At 44.5% G+C, this 17,633-nt stretch overlaps 1 protein-coding gene across 3 annotated transcripts in view; it reads right to left on the reverse strand.

Moving 5' to 3' along the window:
• TCF4 (transcription factor 4) overlaps positions 1-7,233 on the reverse strand; it is a 316,652-nt gene extending 309,419 nt beyond the window's left edge. Inside the window, exon 1 of one of the 3 annotated variants that reach the window (XM_039542743.1) lies at positions 7,201-7,233. In XM_039542743.1, coding sequence (XP_039398677.1) covers positions 7,201-7,207 — 7 coding nt within the window. In that variant the 5' untranslated portion in view covers positions 7,208-7,233. The remainder of the gene's footprint in view (positions 1-7,200) is intronic. The other 2 variants (XM_039542741.1, XM_039542744.1) reach the window with 2 other exon arrangements.
• Positions 7,234-17,633: the final 10,400 nt, after the last annotated feature.

The raw sequence follows: 17,633 nt of genomic DNA on the forward strand, positions 1-17,633 counted from the left end.
CTTTCTTACTAACTCAAGAAGTTACTTGAGTTACTTTTTGTTTATGGACTACCCTGGAAGCAGGGACCCCATCGAGAAAGAGCTGCTACGTCACTCCCAGCCATGAGGAGGTGCCAACAATGAGTCAACCCCTTAACTACTGGTGGAGAATGTGAGTATCCTTCCCATCCCCAGAGAAGGGGGAGAAGTGGCTGACCCAGATGGTCAAACACCCTCAAGCTAGAGATGTGAATTGGTGGGACAGACAATATGGACCTAGAATGTCTTCTCAAATTGGTGAGTGAGAATCAGCAGCAGCAACAGGCAGCCCAGCAGCCACAGCATCAGCAACTCCTACAGCAAATGGCTGCCCAGCAGCAAGACCTGGTCCAGGACTTAGGGGCACAACAGCAGGAACAGCAGCAAAGACTGGTCCAACAGGAAGTGGCCTTGATGCAGCCTCAGTGTCTCCCCGGGGCTTCCCCATCAGGGGCTATAGGCCTAGGCCCGGTAGCCCTGCCCATGCCAGTGAAATTCACAAAGATGGGCCCTGAAGATAATCTGGAGGCCTTCCTGATACCGTCTGAGTGAGTGGCGATAGCAGCCCAGTGGCCACCTGACCAGTGGCCACCCTGTTGGCATCTTACCTGATGGGACCAGTGCAGAGCCCATTTCAGGGTCTGGATAGGGTTGCCAACTTTCTAATGGCACAAAACCAAACACCTCCACCCTGCCCCCAGCCCTGTCCCTTCCACAAGGCCCTGCCCCGCCTGTTCTCCAAGGCCCTGCCCCACTCACTCCATCCCCTCTCCCTCCATCATGCGTTCTCCCTCACCCACACTCACTTTCAGCAGGCTGGGGCAGGGGGTTCGGATGTGAGAGGGGGATGAGAATTCCGGCTAGGGGTGCAGGCTCTGGGGTGGGGCTGGGGATGAGGGGTTTGGGGTGCAGGAGGAGATCACCTACTTGGGGTATACTTTGGGAAAGGGTCAAGTTCGGCTCCTCCTGGACAAATCCAGACCCTGAAAAGCATGCCGACGCCAAGCCATGAAGAAACAAGTCGGAAGGTTTTTGGGCTCACAGGCTACTACTGCCAGTTTCTGCCAGGGTTTTGGATGACAGCAGCCCCCTCACAGACCTAATTAAGAACAGCAGCCCCAAGAAGGTTCACTGGTCCAAGCCCTGAGAAAAGGCCTTTGAGAAGTTGAAAGACCACATGTCCTGTTCAGTCCCAGCTTCTCAACAGAGTTCATTTTACAAACCAATGCCTCAGAAGTAGGACTAGGCCAGGATTTCTCAAATGTGGCCACCATGGCTGCATGAAGCCACCAGTGGATTTTTTTGCAGCCACAACAGCATGGGTGGAGATTGTGTGGGGGAGCAGCAGCTTTTCTCTCCAGTGCCCAGCTGTTGCTCCTAAATAGCTGTTAGCAAGGGCAGTGAAATGTATCGCCTTGGCCTTTGTGCTGGCGATGTCAGCAGAGATCAGCGCCTTGCACCATGCAGCCTCCTCAGGGGCTCCAGGCAGCACCTCCAGAGACACAAGGTGCCGGTGTGCATGGTGCAGGAAGCAGCTCATGTCAGCAGAGGCGGTTGCAGCACTTGGTTGCCGTGGTGCTCCTCTGGGCAGCTCTCCTGCTCCCACCTGGCCAGAGCACAGGAGCCTGGGACTCCACAGGGGGCTGGCTGGCCAGTGACTTCCCCAGGCCACAGGCGGCATGGACAGAGAGACGGGTTTGTCTGAGCAGCCACCAGCAAGAGGTGGTGGCCACAGTGTGAGGCCACCAAAAATTTGTTGTGAGAACCTCTGGACTAGGCACAGTATTATCTCAGGAAACAAATGCAGAGGAACATCCTGTACTGTATTTGAGCCACAGTCTGTTTCCTCGGGAGCAGGCATATTCAGTGATAGAAAAGGAAGGACTTGCCATGAAATGAGCGGTGGACTTTCTACGATATTACCTCCTGGGAAATCCATTCAAACTTGTCACTGATCATGCCTTCTTAAAGTTGGTTAAATGCCATGAAGGACACAACCCCTCAGCTTATGTGCTGGTACCTGCCCTCCAGCTGTATGACTTCCAAGTTCAGCAGAGAGAGGAAAAAGCGCATAAAAAATGCTGATTTTTTTTCCAGTGGGGGGGGGAAGGGCCGGCTTTAGACCAATTCAACCAATTCCCCTGAATCGGGCCCCGCCCCTAAGAGGGCCCCTCGCCCAAGCCCCAGTACGGCATACCGGCAAGAGCTGGTGCACCGTACCGGGGTGGCCTGGCTTCCCCAGGGGGCAATTTAAAGGGCCTGGGGCTTTAAAAAATAACTTTAGGAAGGGTTAACATACATCTGTATTTTCCCGGACATGTCAGGCTTCTTGGTTCTTAAATTGCCATCTGGGAGGGAAATACGGATGTATGGTAACCCTATTGGTACAAAAAATACATACTGTGGCACATCCTTTAAATCAGAACTTTTTATAGGGAACCGGTTGCTAAGAAATGAAAGGCTTTTTTTTACATGTTCGGGTTTTTTTAGTCATCCCTGCCGGGGCCCTGCCGAAAATGTTCAAATTGGGCCCTGGACTTCCTAAAGCTGGCCCTGGGGAACAATCTGCTGGCCCTGGTTCCGCAGGTGCCATCTTGAGAGAGCAGGTGTTTGATGGGGTATACAAACCCCACACTGGACAACAAGGGATTAAGGACTCAGCAAGCCCCACTTCACCACACCTACAAGACATGCATAGGTGGAAGGAGGAGTTTAAAGTGAAACAGAAAAGCTCATTTGTGGGCAGAGCAGGGAAGAGAACAGACCTTCAACCCTCAGTCCTAAAGAAACGGCAAAGAGAAAGCAGGAACTTCCATTACTACAACTGCCTGAAGTTCCCTGCCTGAGGGAAGGGAGGACCTGATCCTGATACATCCTGAGAGGAGGTCATTCCTTCCTTTCTCTTGCTAACTCAATTTATTTGTGTTTATCTCCCTTGCTTTTTGGAAGGGGAGAGACTGAAGTAACCTTGCAAAAAGGCCAAGTCACAGGAAGAGGCCGCCACAGAGGTGGAGCAACCAGTAGCAGCAGACCTCAATGGAGAGAGAGCTGCCATGCCATGCCATGCCCGGTCCAGAAGAGATGCCAGCAGTGAGTCTACCCCTTCACACCACCTTAGATCTAGATTGGAAAGTTTACAGTCTAAATAGATACAATCTTCCACTCCCACACAAGAGTTGTATGGGGGAATTGCATGTATGTACTGGCTGTCATAATATTCTGTACTCTGCTGTCATATGTGTGGGAAGGTGTGAGTGCCGGGGTAATGATTCAGTCCCACCAAAACTGTATTATACGTGGAACTGGCAGCACAGCATCACCAATTATTAAGGTTGCCTGACACTTCCCATTATTAGACCCTATTTTCAGTTGGTGATAACTTTACCAAGCTTTACTATTTGGATTGACACTTTCCATGCTGAGTGTTTGGCTCAGGCTGTTTGTTTTTGACATTTTTTAAAAAATTTCAACCAGAATGGTTTGGTCATTTCTGAGAACAAGGTTAAGGGGGAAAAAATTGTTTTCCACCTTACAAATATTCTTACAATTTCTTGATAAACTCTAGCACCCCATTCTGCAGGGATCTGAAATTTGGTAAGGGAGTAGCTTTTATGCCAGTGATGTGTCTTTTTCTATCCTTTGAAAATCCATCCAAATTTAACCAAGTTGCAAGCCTTTGAAGAATCTCAGTTCACACATGCTCAGCAGAGGTTTTTTAGAACTGTGCAGCTAAAATCTTTGAAGATTCCATCACAGGTGTTGTGAAAATAAATCAATTAATGTCAGATACCATAGTGATGAGCCCCATAGACAACCTATAAGGAAAGTAATAAATCTGTATTCAGAGCAGGATTTGAATAGCATGCAGCCAATAAGGTCTGGGGCCAAGCACTGAACAATGAGGTTAAAACTAGGACTGTCAAGCGATTAAAAAATTAATCGCAATTAATCGCGCTGTTAAACAATAATAGAATACAATTTAATTTTAAATATTTCTGGATGTTTTCTACATTTTCAAATATATTAATTTCAATTACAACATAGACTATGAAGTGTGCAGTGCTCACTTTATTTTTATTACAAATATTTGCATTGTAAAAAACAAAATAATTGTATTTTTCAGTTCACCTCATACAAGTACTGTAGTGCAATCCCTTTATCATGAAAGTTTAACTTACAAATGTAGAATTATGTAAAAAAAAAACTGCATTCAAAAATAAAACAGGTCCACTCAGTCCTACTTCTTGGTCAGCCAGTCACACAGACAAACAAGGTTGGTTACAATTTGCAGGAGATAATGCTGCCTGCTTCTTGTTTACAATGTCACCTGAAAGTGAGAAAGGCATTCGCATGGCGCTGTTGTAGCTGATGTTGCAAGATATTTACATACCAGATGCGCTAAAGATTCATATGTCCCTTCATGCTTCAACCACCATTCTAGAGGATATGCTTCCATGCTGATGATGGATTCTGCTTGATAACAATCTAAAGCAGTGCGGACTGATGCATGTTCATTTTCATCATTTGAGTCAGATGCCACCAGCAGAAGGTTGATTTTATTTTATGGTGGTTTGGGTTCTGTAGTTTCCACATCAGAGTGTTGCTCTTTTAAGACTTCTAAAAGCATGCCCTACACCTTGTCCCGCTCAGATTTTGGATGGCACTTCAGATTCTTAAACCTTGGGTCGAGTGCTGTAGCTATTTCTAGAAATCTCACATCGGTACCTTCTTTGCGGTTTGTCAAATCTGCTGTGAAAGTGTTCTTAAAATGAACATGTGCTGGGTCATCATCCGAGACTGCTAGAACATGAATATATGGCAGAATGCGGGTAAAACAGAGCAGGAGATATACAATTCTCCCCACAAAGGAGTACAGTCACAAATTTAGTTGATGCTTTTTTTTTTTTTAACATCATCATCAGCATGGAAGCATGTCCTCTGGAATGGTGGCTGAAGAATGGAAGGGGCATACGAATGTTTAGTGTATCTGGCATGTAAATACCTTGCAACGCCAGCTATAAAAGTGCCATGAGAACACCTGTTCTCAGTTTCAGGTAACACTGTAAATAAGAAGCAGACAGTAGTATCTCCTGTCAATCTAAACAAACTTGTTTGTCTTAGTGATTGGCAGAATAAGAAGTAGGACTGAGTGGACTTGTAGACTCTAAAGTTTTACACTGTTTCGTTTTTTAGTGCAGTTATGTAACCAAAAATAATCTGCATTTCTAAGGCACGATAAAGAGATTGTACTTCAGTACTTGTATGAGGTGAATTGAAAAATACTACACCTCTACCCCGATATAACACTGTCCTCGGGAGCCAAAAAATCTTACCGCGTTATAGGTGAAACCACGTTATGTTGAACTTGCTTTGATCCACCAGAGCGCGCAGCCCCCCCCTCCCTGCAGCGCTGCTTTACTGCGTTATATAAGAATTCGTGTTATATCAGGGTAGAGATGTATTTCTATTGTTTATCATTTTTACAGTGCAAATATTTGTAATAAAAATAATAATATAAAGTGAGCACTGTGCACTTTATATTCTGTGTTGTAATTGAAATCAATACTGAAACATGTAGAAAAACATCCAAAAATATTTCATGAATTTCAGTTGGTATTCTATTGTTATAAGTGCGATTAATTGTGATTAATTTTTGAAATCGCTATTATTTTTTTTGAGTTAATCGTGTGAGTTAACTGTGATTAATTGACAGTCCAAGTTAAAAGAAATGTTTAATAGCTGCTCATTCAGTCAGCACCAGCCATCCTGTGCACTGAATAAAGCAGAAGTCCCGGAGAACAAAATAGCAAGTGGTCATCTATTTAAATAGTATGTCATAATGCGCATGCACAAGGGGGAATTTCCTAATATTTCAGTGCTTGACCTTGCAATGGTCTTTTAACTTGGGGTTTAGAGAGCATGGCTCCTTTAAATCTTTTTCCGGGGGGGAAAGTGAGAGAAAGGAGAGAAACTCCAGGGGGTGGCTCTGGAGGGAGAGAGAGGCAGCAGCCCGCAGGCCCTAGCAAAGGAAGCAGCAGAGAACCTGCCTGAAGCCTGGGAAAGACAGGGCAGCTGATCGGGGACGCCCCAGGACAGGAGCCAGGAGGGGCACTGTGCCAGGGAGGAATCGCGCGAGAAGGACAGGCCAGATCTGGACCCAGTATCACGGCTGCCCAGAGCTGCATGGGGCTGTGAGTACTGGGGCTTGTGACTCTGCACTGGGAACAAGGAGGGAGGCTGCTGTATAATTAAGTGGGGAGGTGGTCGCTCTGTGTGGCTTTGCCGAGAACTGCAGAAGAGGGGTTTGTTGGGGAAAGTTCACTGGTGCCAAAGACAACCAGGAGCACCCAAGACTCACCACTGAACTGGAACTTTGCTCAGAACTCCTGAACTCCGTGTGCAGACACATTGCTCGGTGTCTGCCCTTTCAAACTGTGCTACCACTGGGCCTGTGGGGCCTTGGTTTGGATGCAACCCTGTTTTACTGCTCCCCCTATATTTCCCCTTGCTGTATTTTTCCTCTCATCCCTCTGTAAATAAATATTTCCCTTACTTATATCTATTGTACTTTTCCTGTGGGTGGGTGTGTTCACTCTGGGGGGTTTGGAGCAGGTGCCAATGGGGTGGAAGGGATTTCTCCTGCTGCATTCCTGCGCATGCCTTCTCTTGACCAGAGCTGCCTGCAGAGCAGACTCCATCTTGGCCATGAGGGCGCTAAAGTTACAATAGCTTTTTGTGTATAGATATATATATCTTGCATTAAGTCCATTGGTTTGCTTTTTGGGACTGTCCGTTGACTGGATGCAGCTTTTCATGCTTGTCACATCGGCACTGTGTTGCTTGTTGGTTGGGTGGCTGCACCTTTTAGTGCTTTTTTCCTGGCATTTTCCGGCCCTGTCTGTGATCATATCCAATGGGGTTTAGATCAGGCCCTAACATAAGGAAAATGAGCCAGTCACCAAAGCTTGAAGTAACTATACTCTTAGTGCTCCAAGGTCACAACATGCTTGGCTGTTCTGAAAGCAGTTTGGAGAGGTGAGATACCACGGCTGTTTGACTATAAATATGATCTAGGCAATGGAAATTAATTTAATTAGCCAAGGACTGGTTGGAACAAAGGGAAGAAACTCAATCTCATCATTCTAAACCATATAAATATTACACATTTAACCATATACTCACAAAACATTACCAGAGTCACAGATATCCAGTTCACATGTGTCCTTACTCCCAGATCTGGTGTCATGATTTAGGTCAGGCCCCCTCCTCACTGAGCAGTTGCCCTGGAGTCCCAGAAAAGGCCACACTCCCCCAATTTAACCTGGTCAGGTAAAGGAAGAAAAGGGGGAAAAACTCTTCATAAGTGAGCATAAGCAATAGTACAGGGCGTGCCACACAAGTGGTCATATCCTGTATCAGTCATTTGCGTCAGGAAAGAGCAGCTGAGTCAGCTCCTCATGTACCACACAGCCCACCTGCCTCCGAACTCTATCTTCCTTTCAGATTCCCCCTGCTTGAATCTGGACTGTCACCCCTCCAGGAAACTTCTTGACCTAGTTCTCTGACTACAAGGCCCCAACAGGCTCTGAGCAGGCCTGTATCCTACAGCTCCTGCAGTTGTTCTCAGAAATGCCTTCTCCTGCTGCTAGATCCCCAGAGAGCCATGTCCCTTGCTGAGATAGACAGGATCTTCACCTCCCTTACCTGACCTGGTTGGCCAGAAGAGGGCACTGTTATGCTCTTTCCCCTCCTGCTGAGCTGAAACCCTCTGGGGGGTGGAGGCAGAGAAGTATGGAATCTGCTAATCATCAGATTCATCACACAACACCTGTGGATGTGCAGAGAAACAGGTCCATTACCTGAGCCGGGGGTGATGCTTGGGGCATTGGTCTTCTCTGAATGAATCTTGTGATTCATTTATGAAGGAACTAGCCTGAAACCACCAAATGAATGTTAATAGTCATTTACCTGGATGATGGCTTTCGCTGCGTCGATATAGTTTAATTACTGAGTTCCTCTCATTTATGGACAAGCTGGATATTTTGGTCACTGAATATGGGGTCTGTTTTCTAACAACTGATGCCATTTTGCATTGGATTTTTAGTGCTTATTTACTGCTTTAGAGCTGGAAATGTACCAGAGGCTCGTGTGTCACACTCATCTTTTATAAATATTTAACCCCTAGTGAATTTGTAAACATGATTTAGATACCTAGTGATCAACAAAGAAATCTAGAGAAAAGAGATATAAGAATATTAGATGGGAAATTATCACAGAAATAGGAAGACAAACATGGACATATTATACCTAAAATAAACTAGAGTAAAGGCCAGATATTGCAAAACACTAACAACAATTTCTGAAAGTATTCTAGAGGGAGCTGGTAGTAACACCTATATTTAGGTTGCCTAATACTTTGTTATGCTGTGATGTACTCCAGAACATCAGTGGCAAAACACAAGGAAATTAAAGCAAAACGCATGTAGGTGGTCAAATCAAAACATGTAATAACCGTGAACCAGTTAACTCAGTGACAGTCTGGACAAAACATAATAACAGACCAAATGGCAGTTATGTAGCAGCAGGCCCTGAGTAACTGCACATACCCAATGCTGTGTGCACAGAGACACAAGAACTGGGGCAGTATGACTTCAGGGAACAGGAACCAGGAAACAAACAGGAATGGGAAGCAATCAGCAGGAAGGCCACACACACACACACACACACACACCAGTCATCACAGTTTCCTTCTCTTTTCCCCAAAAGTTCAGCAGTACCATGTTTAAGGCACAGGTGATCCCAGGATCATAAGTTATACCTCTGATTCAGCTTGTGGGTGGATTGCTATAGTGCAAATTCCCCAACTGGCCATATGACATCATCATACACAGAAAGGGTGTCATCTTCTCTATCTGTTCCCCTTTCAGTAGGCAGTATATCTTGCTGGTTAACAACACATTCTCCATGTAGTAAACACACTCAACATGCTTCATACCCTGCAGCCTGCAGGACCACACCACAAGTATTGAAAACACTTCCAGACCCTTGCCTAACATATACTGCTTGTCCAGGGTAGAACACATGGAGTCTTGCATGGGTAAAAGTTGCATATTTCCTAGTCACATCAGTCTACTTTGAGGATGGCAAAGGGGTGGGATGAACCTTTTCCATCAGCATAGACAACTTGTTCCACATACGTCAGCTGAAGAAGTGGTAGAAAAAGGTTTCTCCAGTACTTTCAGGAGGTGTATTCTGAATACCACATAAACCATGACTCAATGTAATATGGAAGGGTACATTGTGACATTCCTCCAGTATACAAGCTATATAATTTTTTCAGAGTGCTATGCAATTGTTCCGTTATCCTATTTCTTTGTGGATGGTACACATCAGATTTATAATGTACTGTACTTTTATAATGTACTTTGTCAGAAAGCCTTCAAAATCTCTTAATAAAAAAGGTGTCCCATTATTTGAAATGAGGGTCTGTGGTAGGCCAAACATTGCAAATAAAGTAGTTAGACAAGAAATGAGCTCCTTTGAGGTGCTTTGTGAAATTATGAATTCAAAGGGGTAACATAAGTAATAGTCTATAACAGTCAACAGTGTGTAGCCATGCAGTGAAGTCGACGGGTCAGTAATATCCGCTGCAATTCTCTGCCATGGTCTGTCTACGACTACTGGTTTCAAAGAGGCCGGAGGAGCAGTAATTCTATGCATTGTGCAGGCTAAGCATGCCTTCACACGACACTTAATGTCTGAGTGCAGCCTTGGACATCAAGCATAACTACGTGGAAGTTCCTTCATCTTCATAACTCCCAAATGTCCTTTATGAGCCACCTCCAGGATTGTCGCAACACTGCTGGAATGATCACTTGGGCTCCTCTGCATAAAATATGTGGAGTAGCACATGTCTTCACCGTGAGCTCAGAATGAATTTTGTACAATGTAAACAAAGTTCTCTAAATAACTTGGTGCGTCCAATCCACTTGTACAGCATGTACAATCTTGCACAGTTCAGCATCTCAAGGGGTAGGGTCATTGGTCTGGCCTAAGTCAATTGACATATCTTTCAGTAAAAAGTATATTGTGTACACTGCCATTTCTGGATACGAGGGCGCCAACCCAGCAGAATTTCTGGAAAGAGCATCAGCAAGTAAATTATGTCTTCCTTTGACAAATTAAAGCCATACTGCTGTCACTGAATAATCCACTGCTGCAGTCTTACTTTCAGCAGCTCAGTGGCTTTACGATAGAGGTCCAAAATAGGCAAATGATCAGTTTCTAAAGTAAAATGTCTTCCCACTAAGTAGACTCTGAAGCATACACTGGCAAACACCATCACCAAGAATTCTAGCTCTGTCTGGGAATACTTTGCTTCTGTTGGGGTGAGAGTACGGGATGCAAATATAACCATCTGTCCCTCCTGGAGCAGAGCTGTGCCCAGGCACTGATTGCATGCATTGGTTGGAAACACTACGACCTTCCTTTGATTAAAATAAGCACAGGATTGCATTGACAGAGGGCTTGATGCAATTTTTAAACCCTGCTTTGCCTCTTTAGTCCAAGCCAATTGTTCTTGGCCCTGGATTAAATCCCACATCAGTTTGTCAAGGGTACTAAAATGGGGCAGAGTACAGCCACCTATGTACTGAGCTAGGTGAAGGAAAGAACATAAACTGCTTCGATCGGTGGCTAATGGTAGCAAAGCAACAGCTTGCAGCCATTCAGGTGTTGGTTTCACACCATCAATTGATAGAGAATGCCCTAGAAATGTTACAGCATCTTTTGCAAAACTGCATGTGTCTGCATTTAACTTTGTGTCAGCTTGTTGGAGTTGGGTTAGCACCTGGTCCAGAATGCAATTATGCCCAGGAAAGGTGTTAGGAAAGATGAGAATGTCATCCAAATAGCAACATGGACCACGGATATTAACAAGGCGCTAAGAGACTACTCTCTGAAATACCTCAGGAGCAGAAACCAAACTAAAAGGGAGTCTTTGATTACAATATCTCCCAAATGGCACGCTGAGAGTCAATAATAACTGCAAACTTTCAGCCACAGGTATTGGCCAATAACCAGATAAATAATCCAACAGAGAGAAAATCCAGGATCCATTTACCTGGCGTCTCACCTCTTCGAAGTTTGGCAATTGAAACGGCTCATAGTTCACATATTTATTAAGTATCCTAAAATCTGTGCACAGTCGAATGTTGCCATTTTCCCCGTATATGATCACCATGGGTGAGTTTCAATCTGATGGCCCTTTGCCCTCCCAAATGATACCATTATCTTTTATGCGCTGCAGTTCTGCTCAGATCTAGTCCACAAGTGCAGGAGGTACACAACATGCAAGCAGTGCAAAGGGCTTGGTGTTGAACCCAACTGCAGAGAGTACACATCTCCTGTGGACAGAACACCATCACGGTTAAATAAATCACAGTGTCTCTGAATGATATGTTGGCTACCCCCTTCTGTTCTACATCCAAGTGCAAGTTCTTGCATAATACTAAGCTGTAAACACAGATTGTAGGACAAAAACGGAACAGCATTTGCAGCAGTGCCTTTAACAATGTAAAACTTTGCAATCAAGAATATGCCTTTCTAGAGCATAGAGCATACAGCTCCACCCACAGTCTGCAAAGCATACAAATTCCAAGTTTTTATAACCATTGAATTCAGGCAAATGTCCAGATTATGAACTATCCCAAAGGGAAGAACATTAACTTCAGCACCCGGAACCACTATGCACTTCAGTGATGCACCATTAATTTCCTGTGATATGAGATACCAGCTTCAGCTCATTGGTCCTGGCAAAGGTGGTCTTATACATATACAGTAGGTATTTTGAACCAGTATATGGCACACTAGCTTAAAGTGTCTTTTCTTCCCACATGCTTGGCACATAGCAGTTCTAGCCGGGCAGGAAGTAAAATTACCCAAATGACTTGTACTACCACAGCAGAATCAGTAATTGGGAATTTTTGCTACTGAGGCTCTGGAGCGGGAGTAGGTAGCATCGTATGACTAGGCAATGGAAGCAGGAGGAGCAGCTGATGGTTTAAGAGTAGACACAAAGGGAGCAGCTTTCTGAGACATAGAACCCATTTCAGACTGAGCCCTCTTAAATGCTTCAGTCTTAACAATCGTGGCATGAAAAGTTGGTATCAATCAACTTTTAGCATCTTCAGTTCTAGCATCTTCAGCCTATAGCTGTTCATCCAGTCAGTCATTGCCTATGCCAGTCACAAAAATATCACTGAGCATGATCATCGTAATGTCCCCAAATTCACAGTGCTGGGCCAACTGCTGCAAATGATATGAAAATTCACATATGGTTTCATTGGGTTCCTAGCAAGCTTCAAAAAACTTCTTTTCTCTTTAAGAGAACAGAATCTCCGTCCCAAAATACTCATTGTAAGAGACCTGGGTGTAGGCGGTCTGGCCTAGCTGTCACAGCTGGGCTGGAGTCTGCACGTCAGGGATGGTAGTCGCTGAGCAGGAGTCAGAGGAATCACAAGCGCCAGGTTCAATAAGCAAGAGTTGGGGTCAGAGTCAGGCCACTGTCAGAGGTCAGAGATCATTCGACAAGGTGAAGTGGTGAAATTCTGTGTGGTTGCCCAGACAACTTCCTGGGGCATCCCCCAGGGTTAAATAGGGCACTTGACCAATCAGGGGGATGAATGGTACTATCACTCTGGCTACCTTGTGGTACTTCCTGCAACACCTACTCTCCACAGTGTTCCCTGGCTGTAGCTCTGCATGGTCTCCTGGTAGCACTGTGGGAACGTCAGTCATCCCAGACTCTGCAGACCCGAGTTTTAGTCCACAGACCTTTATGCTCATTTGTCCACCAAAGGAGCACTTGGGCCCCAGGAGTCTATCATAAATGTCAATGCCATCACTGGCCTAAGCACTTCTGCAGCCACGATAAACTAGCAACATTGGAGAGTTGCAAAATCTGCCTTTGGTTCCAAAAAAGTCTCAATAAAATATTGCCAGTCAACAGCCAAAGGATGTGTAGGCAGCATAGATTGCAGAATAGAAGCATTTACAGTTACACTCTGCTGCACCCCCAGAACACCAATCCCAAAACACCAGGATATCAAAGCAAAAAATGATATAACCATGAACCAGTTAAGCCAACTCTGTCTGGACAAAATATAACGAGTCCAAATGTATGTAGCAGCATGCCCTGAGTAACTGCACATACCCAATACTATGTACACACACAGAGAGGAACTTGAATGCTGAGTTCAGGGAGCGGGAAACAAACAGAAACAGGGAGAAGGAAACAATAAGCAGGAAGGCAACACACACTTCCCATTGTAAAAGATACTTGCAACCTTTTTATTGAGAAATTCTAACAGCTCCACTGTTTGCATCACTTTGAAATATGGCAGGGATTCAGGTTTATCTGAGTTATAAACTGTTAAAAATAACTATTTCACTTCTTTTCCTTGCATTGCTTAGGAAAATATTGGCAGTCTGCCAGATAATAACCAACCATGAATATTCTAAATAGCCAAGCCCCTACTGCTGCCAAAGCAGTAACATCAGCAGTACACACTGTCATGGGAACATGTGGAGCTGCTGGAGCAGTGTTAGTGAGGGGTGGGGGTTGGGGAGGAGAAGAGAGTGCTGGGCTGGGCTCACTGCCCCAGCCATACACCCCAGACTCTGTACATGGCCTTAACATTCCACCCCCTCCTCGAGGGGCATCACATGGGGCAGGAGTTCCCCCAATTCCCAACAAGGGAAGAGGTGGGAAACAGAGCAACACTAGACTCTACACTATAAGTCCCTCCAGCAGTCCATCCACCCCAATCTGAAGGCAATACATGGGTGAGGACCCCTCCAGCTGAGGGGAAGAGAAAGAACTAGACTTGGCCAAGCTATCCTGACCGCCTCTCCGAATTAAGCAGTCCAGGTCCCCATTAGAAATAATAGTCTTCTCTTACTGCTATCTAGTATTTTAATTCAAGAAGTATCAGTCTTATGCATTTGCATTTTGATACAATCTAATTATATAATCAAACTGTTTTTCCCACTGTAGCCTCCCCGCCCCCTTCATTGCACAGGAGGGAAACACAAGGGAACAGAATGAAGGTTGCATTGGCAACTGTAAACCTGGCATCTCCTCACATTCAAGCACTTGACTGTGCCACATAACTTTCTTAATGCAGTTTATTTATATAGTAGCTATATTAATATTGTCTTGAGAAGTCTCTTGTACCTTCACAGGGAAGTTGTGTGGATTAATTAATGTTGGTACATCACTTTGAAGATGTAATGGACCATGTAAGTGCTAATGAGTAGATTAGTCATTGAGTCAAAATTCCCTTTCAAGTGAATGGGAGGTTTGAATGAGTAATAATTGAGTACTTTCCCACGGTAAAACTCACAGAGTGGGACAGAAGGTCCAGGAAATACTTTGAGGCTCACCTCACTGAGTTTTCTGTATTGTACCCTTCAAGGGCAGGGTTTTGGGGGACCACGAAGGATGCAGGAACTTGGCCCTCTAAACTTGCAGATAACACTCATTCATCTGTTCCCAACCCCACAAATACGAGAGCCTGTGCCCCCAACACACAAACACATTCTCTAGAAGCAAGGCTGTCTCAGGAGGTGAGACTGAATAAGACCCAGCTACCCTACAGTTGTGCAACAGAAGTCACAAAGGGGACTCTGTGAATATTAATGATGTTTTTAGCAACATTGGATGGATTTTTAAAAAGTGCTCTTTATTGGCCTAACTATGCTCCCATTAAAGTAATTGGGAATTTTACTGTTGACTTTAATGGAAGTGAGTTAGGCCAACATTAAACACTTTTGAAAATTGCAGCCATCAAGTCTCAGGTGGATTTCTGCTCAGAAATTTACAGAGGAATGTGGGACATATAATGAGATTGGACCTCCTGGGTCCTTGAGACAATGCACCATATTATCCTGTTTATAAACTTATTGAGACCCATCCTAGTTAGATTTCTTGCTCCACTGATCCTATGGCAAGGCTGTTCCAGAACCTCAGTTCTCTGTTGGTTAGAAACCTTCTTCTAATGTTCAGCCTAACTTTGTTCCTGACCAGTTTATACCCATCTGTTGGATCCTAGAGAGATCATGCTGTCTCTGAGGGCAGGTCTACACTATGGGGTTAAGTTGACCTACGTTACGCAACTCCAGCTATGTGAATAACGTAGCTGGAGTTGACGTAGCTTAGGTTGACTTATTGCAGTGTCTACATCGCGCTGGGTTGACGGGAGAAACTCTCCCGTCAATTTACCTTATGGTTCTCGTTCCAATGGAGTACCGGAGTAGACAGGAGGACAATCAACGGTCACTTTAGCGGGTCTTCACTAGACTCGCTAAATCAACCCCTAGTGGATCAATTGCTGCAGTGTAGACATGCCCTGAGAGTGTAGACATGCCCTGTAAGTGTAGACATGCCCTGAGAGAGTGGGTTGTTCATGGTTTCATCACCTTCTACCTCTGGCACACTCCTCTACGTCCTAGGGTATCCCAGCCTTGTAGATTTGTCATTTTTTCTCGAACATTCCCCGAACCTAACCTTGGCATGCTCTTTCTGGCAGTAAAATTACTCGATTTTCCTCATATGTTTGGTTGCACATTTCTTTAATAACAAAGGCAAGAATTGTTTTCTATTTATTTTCTACAACATCCATCTGATCAGGCCTGTCAAGAGAAATTTTGGGCCCCAGTGCATCGTGTTTACTGAGGCCCCACCATCTCCCATTTTACTTTGTTTACACAGACATTACAGACTTTTATGGGAGGTCATGGGGGGAGGGAAACTGAGCTCAGGACCCTGTTAAATTGTCCCCCTTTTTGCCCCCCTCTTGTCAGCCCTGATCTGGATAGTCTTCTCTGTGCTTCTAGATGATGTGTTCTTTTCACAAAACCTGGACCTTAGTTTTGGGTTTGGGATTGGAGATTGGGCAGAGATGTAGGAAAATCAAGGTTTTGATTTTCAAGGTCAGACACTTATCTCTTCCAGTCTCAGGTTTAATTTTCTCCCTCTTCCCTTCAAAATTAATGGACCAGCTGAAATTCCAGAATACTGTAACTAAACAGAATGTTGTACAGTCAGTGTATCATTCTGTCAATAGACTCATAGAACATTAAAACTATAAGCTGTTGTCAACTATAGAGTAGCTGCTGAATGCCATCTTCTGTTATTCTATCCTCAGCCCTCACATTGGTATAGAAATCATTTCCCTGTGACAGGGAAATGTGAGTGGACAGGGCTATTGTGTGAATGCTGGAAATCATGATCTGATCAAATTCATAGGATTCCAATGGGCTTGTCTGTTTTCTTGAGAGGGTGTGGCATGACACACACAATATTTAGAAATATAACTGTGATTTGCATAAGTTTTCCTGGCAAAAACAAAAATCTAGCTAGTGGTTATTGGGTCCCTCATTGATTGACCCTAAGGGATGACCAACATCTTCCTTCAGGAGACCATATCCCAAGGGTTGTTCAGTCAAGCAATAATTAGGACCATGTTGAAGATACCATCCCTTGATGCTGCCAATCTTGACAGCTATCTACAAGTGTTATTGAGATGGTGTTGGTGAATCAATTCACATCTGGAGGCTTGTGAGTTCTCCAGTCTCTTTCTTTCTGGGCTTTGGGCCTGTGTATGGTATGGAAACTCTGTTGGTCTCATGGATGATCTATTCCTAGTAATGAACAAAGGTCAAATGTCCAGGCTTATTCTATAAGCTGCAAAAGATGAACTACAGGGAGAGCATGGCTGCTGTTCCACAGTTGTAGGGGGTGTAGTATTCACTCCTCTCTATCCTAACCAATTGAACTGGCTGATGTGGAACTATAGCCATGCCCCTGGCAACAGTACTAGCTCTTTGGAGACCCTGTACTTCCTGACTCCTATTGTGCCCAGCCCCTCCATAGAGAGTGTGAGGAGAAAGTGACCTGTGTGTTCTCATTTCCTTGCAGTCCCAGAGGCCAAACACAATCTGGCCCACACATTTTAGCTTGAAATTGGTGGTTTGCGTGCTTAGAGGGAGACTTTGAGGTGACTGCATTATAGTATCAGAGATACTTTATTAGGGCTTGTCTAACACAAAAGTTATACTTGAATAAGAAAGAGTGTGAATTTAAAGCCGAACAGTTATTCTGGAATAATTTAATGTGTGGACACTCTTCTTCCAGAATAAGAGTGTCCACACATGGAGTTATTCTGGAATAGTTATTCCTGAATAGATACTATGGAATATCTGCATGTGTAGACAAAACCTTATTTCATACTAGTAGCTGAAAGCCTGTGCTGTTGCAGGAGTGTAATTTGTAAGTGTAAAAAAAAGGGGTTCTTGTTTCCTTGCATTATGTTATAGTGAGCAATGTGGCTGTTTGTACATGTTGTCCAAAGCCTGTACAAAGAGCTATGCCCTGGCTGGAGGCACAACCACCTCTCTGTTATGTGACATAGCTGATCAACTGTCAACATGTCACCTTTTCGGATCAACTGTCATATTCCAACTGTCATAGAACCTTTGGATTCCAACATTCCGTCTGGTTCTCACAGTGATGGCTGAACCTGGTGATATTCTGAACCCAAAGAGCTCTCATC

This window comes from Mauremys reevesii, linkage group 6, assembly GCF_016161935.1.
Source record: "Mauremys reevesii isolate NIE-2019 linkage group 6, ASM1616193v1, whole genome shotgun sequence".
Classification (NCBI taxonomy): domain Eukaryota; kingdom Metazoa; phylum Chordata; order Testudines; family Geoemydidae; genus Mauremys; species Mauremys reevesii.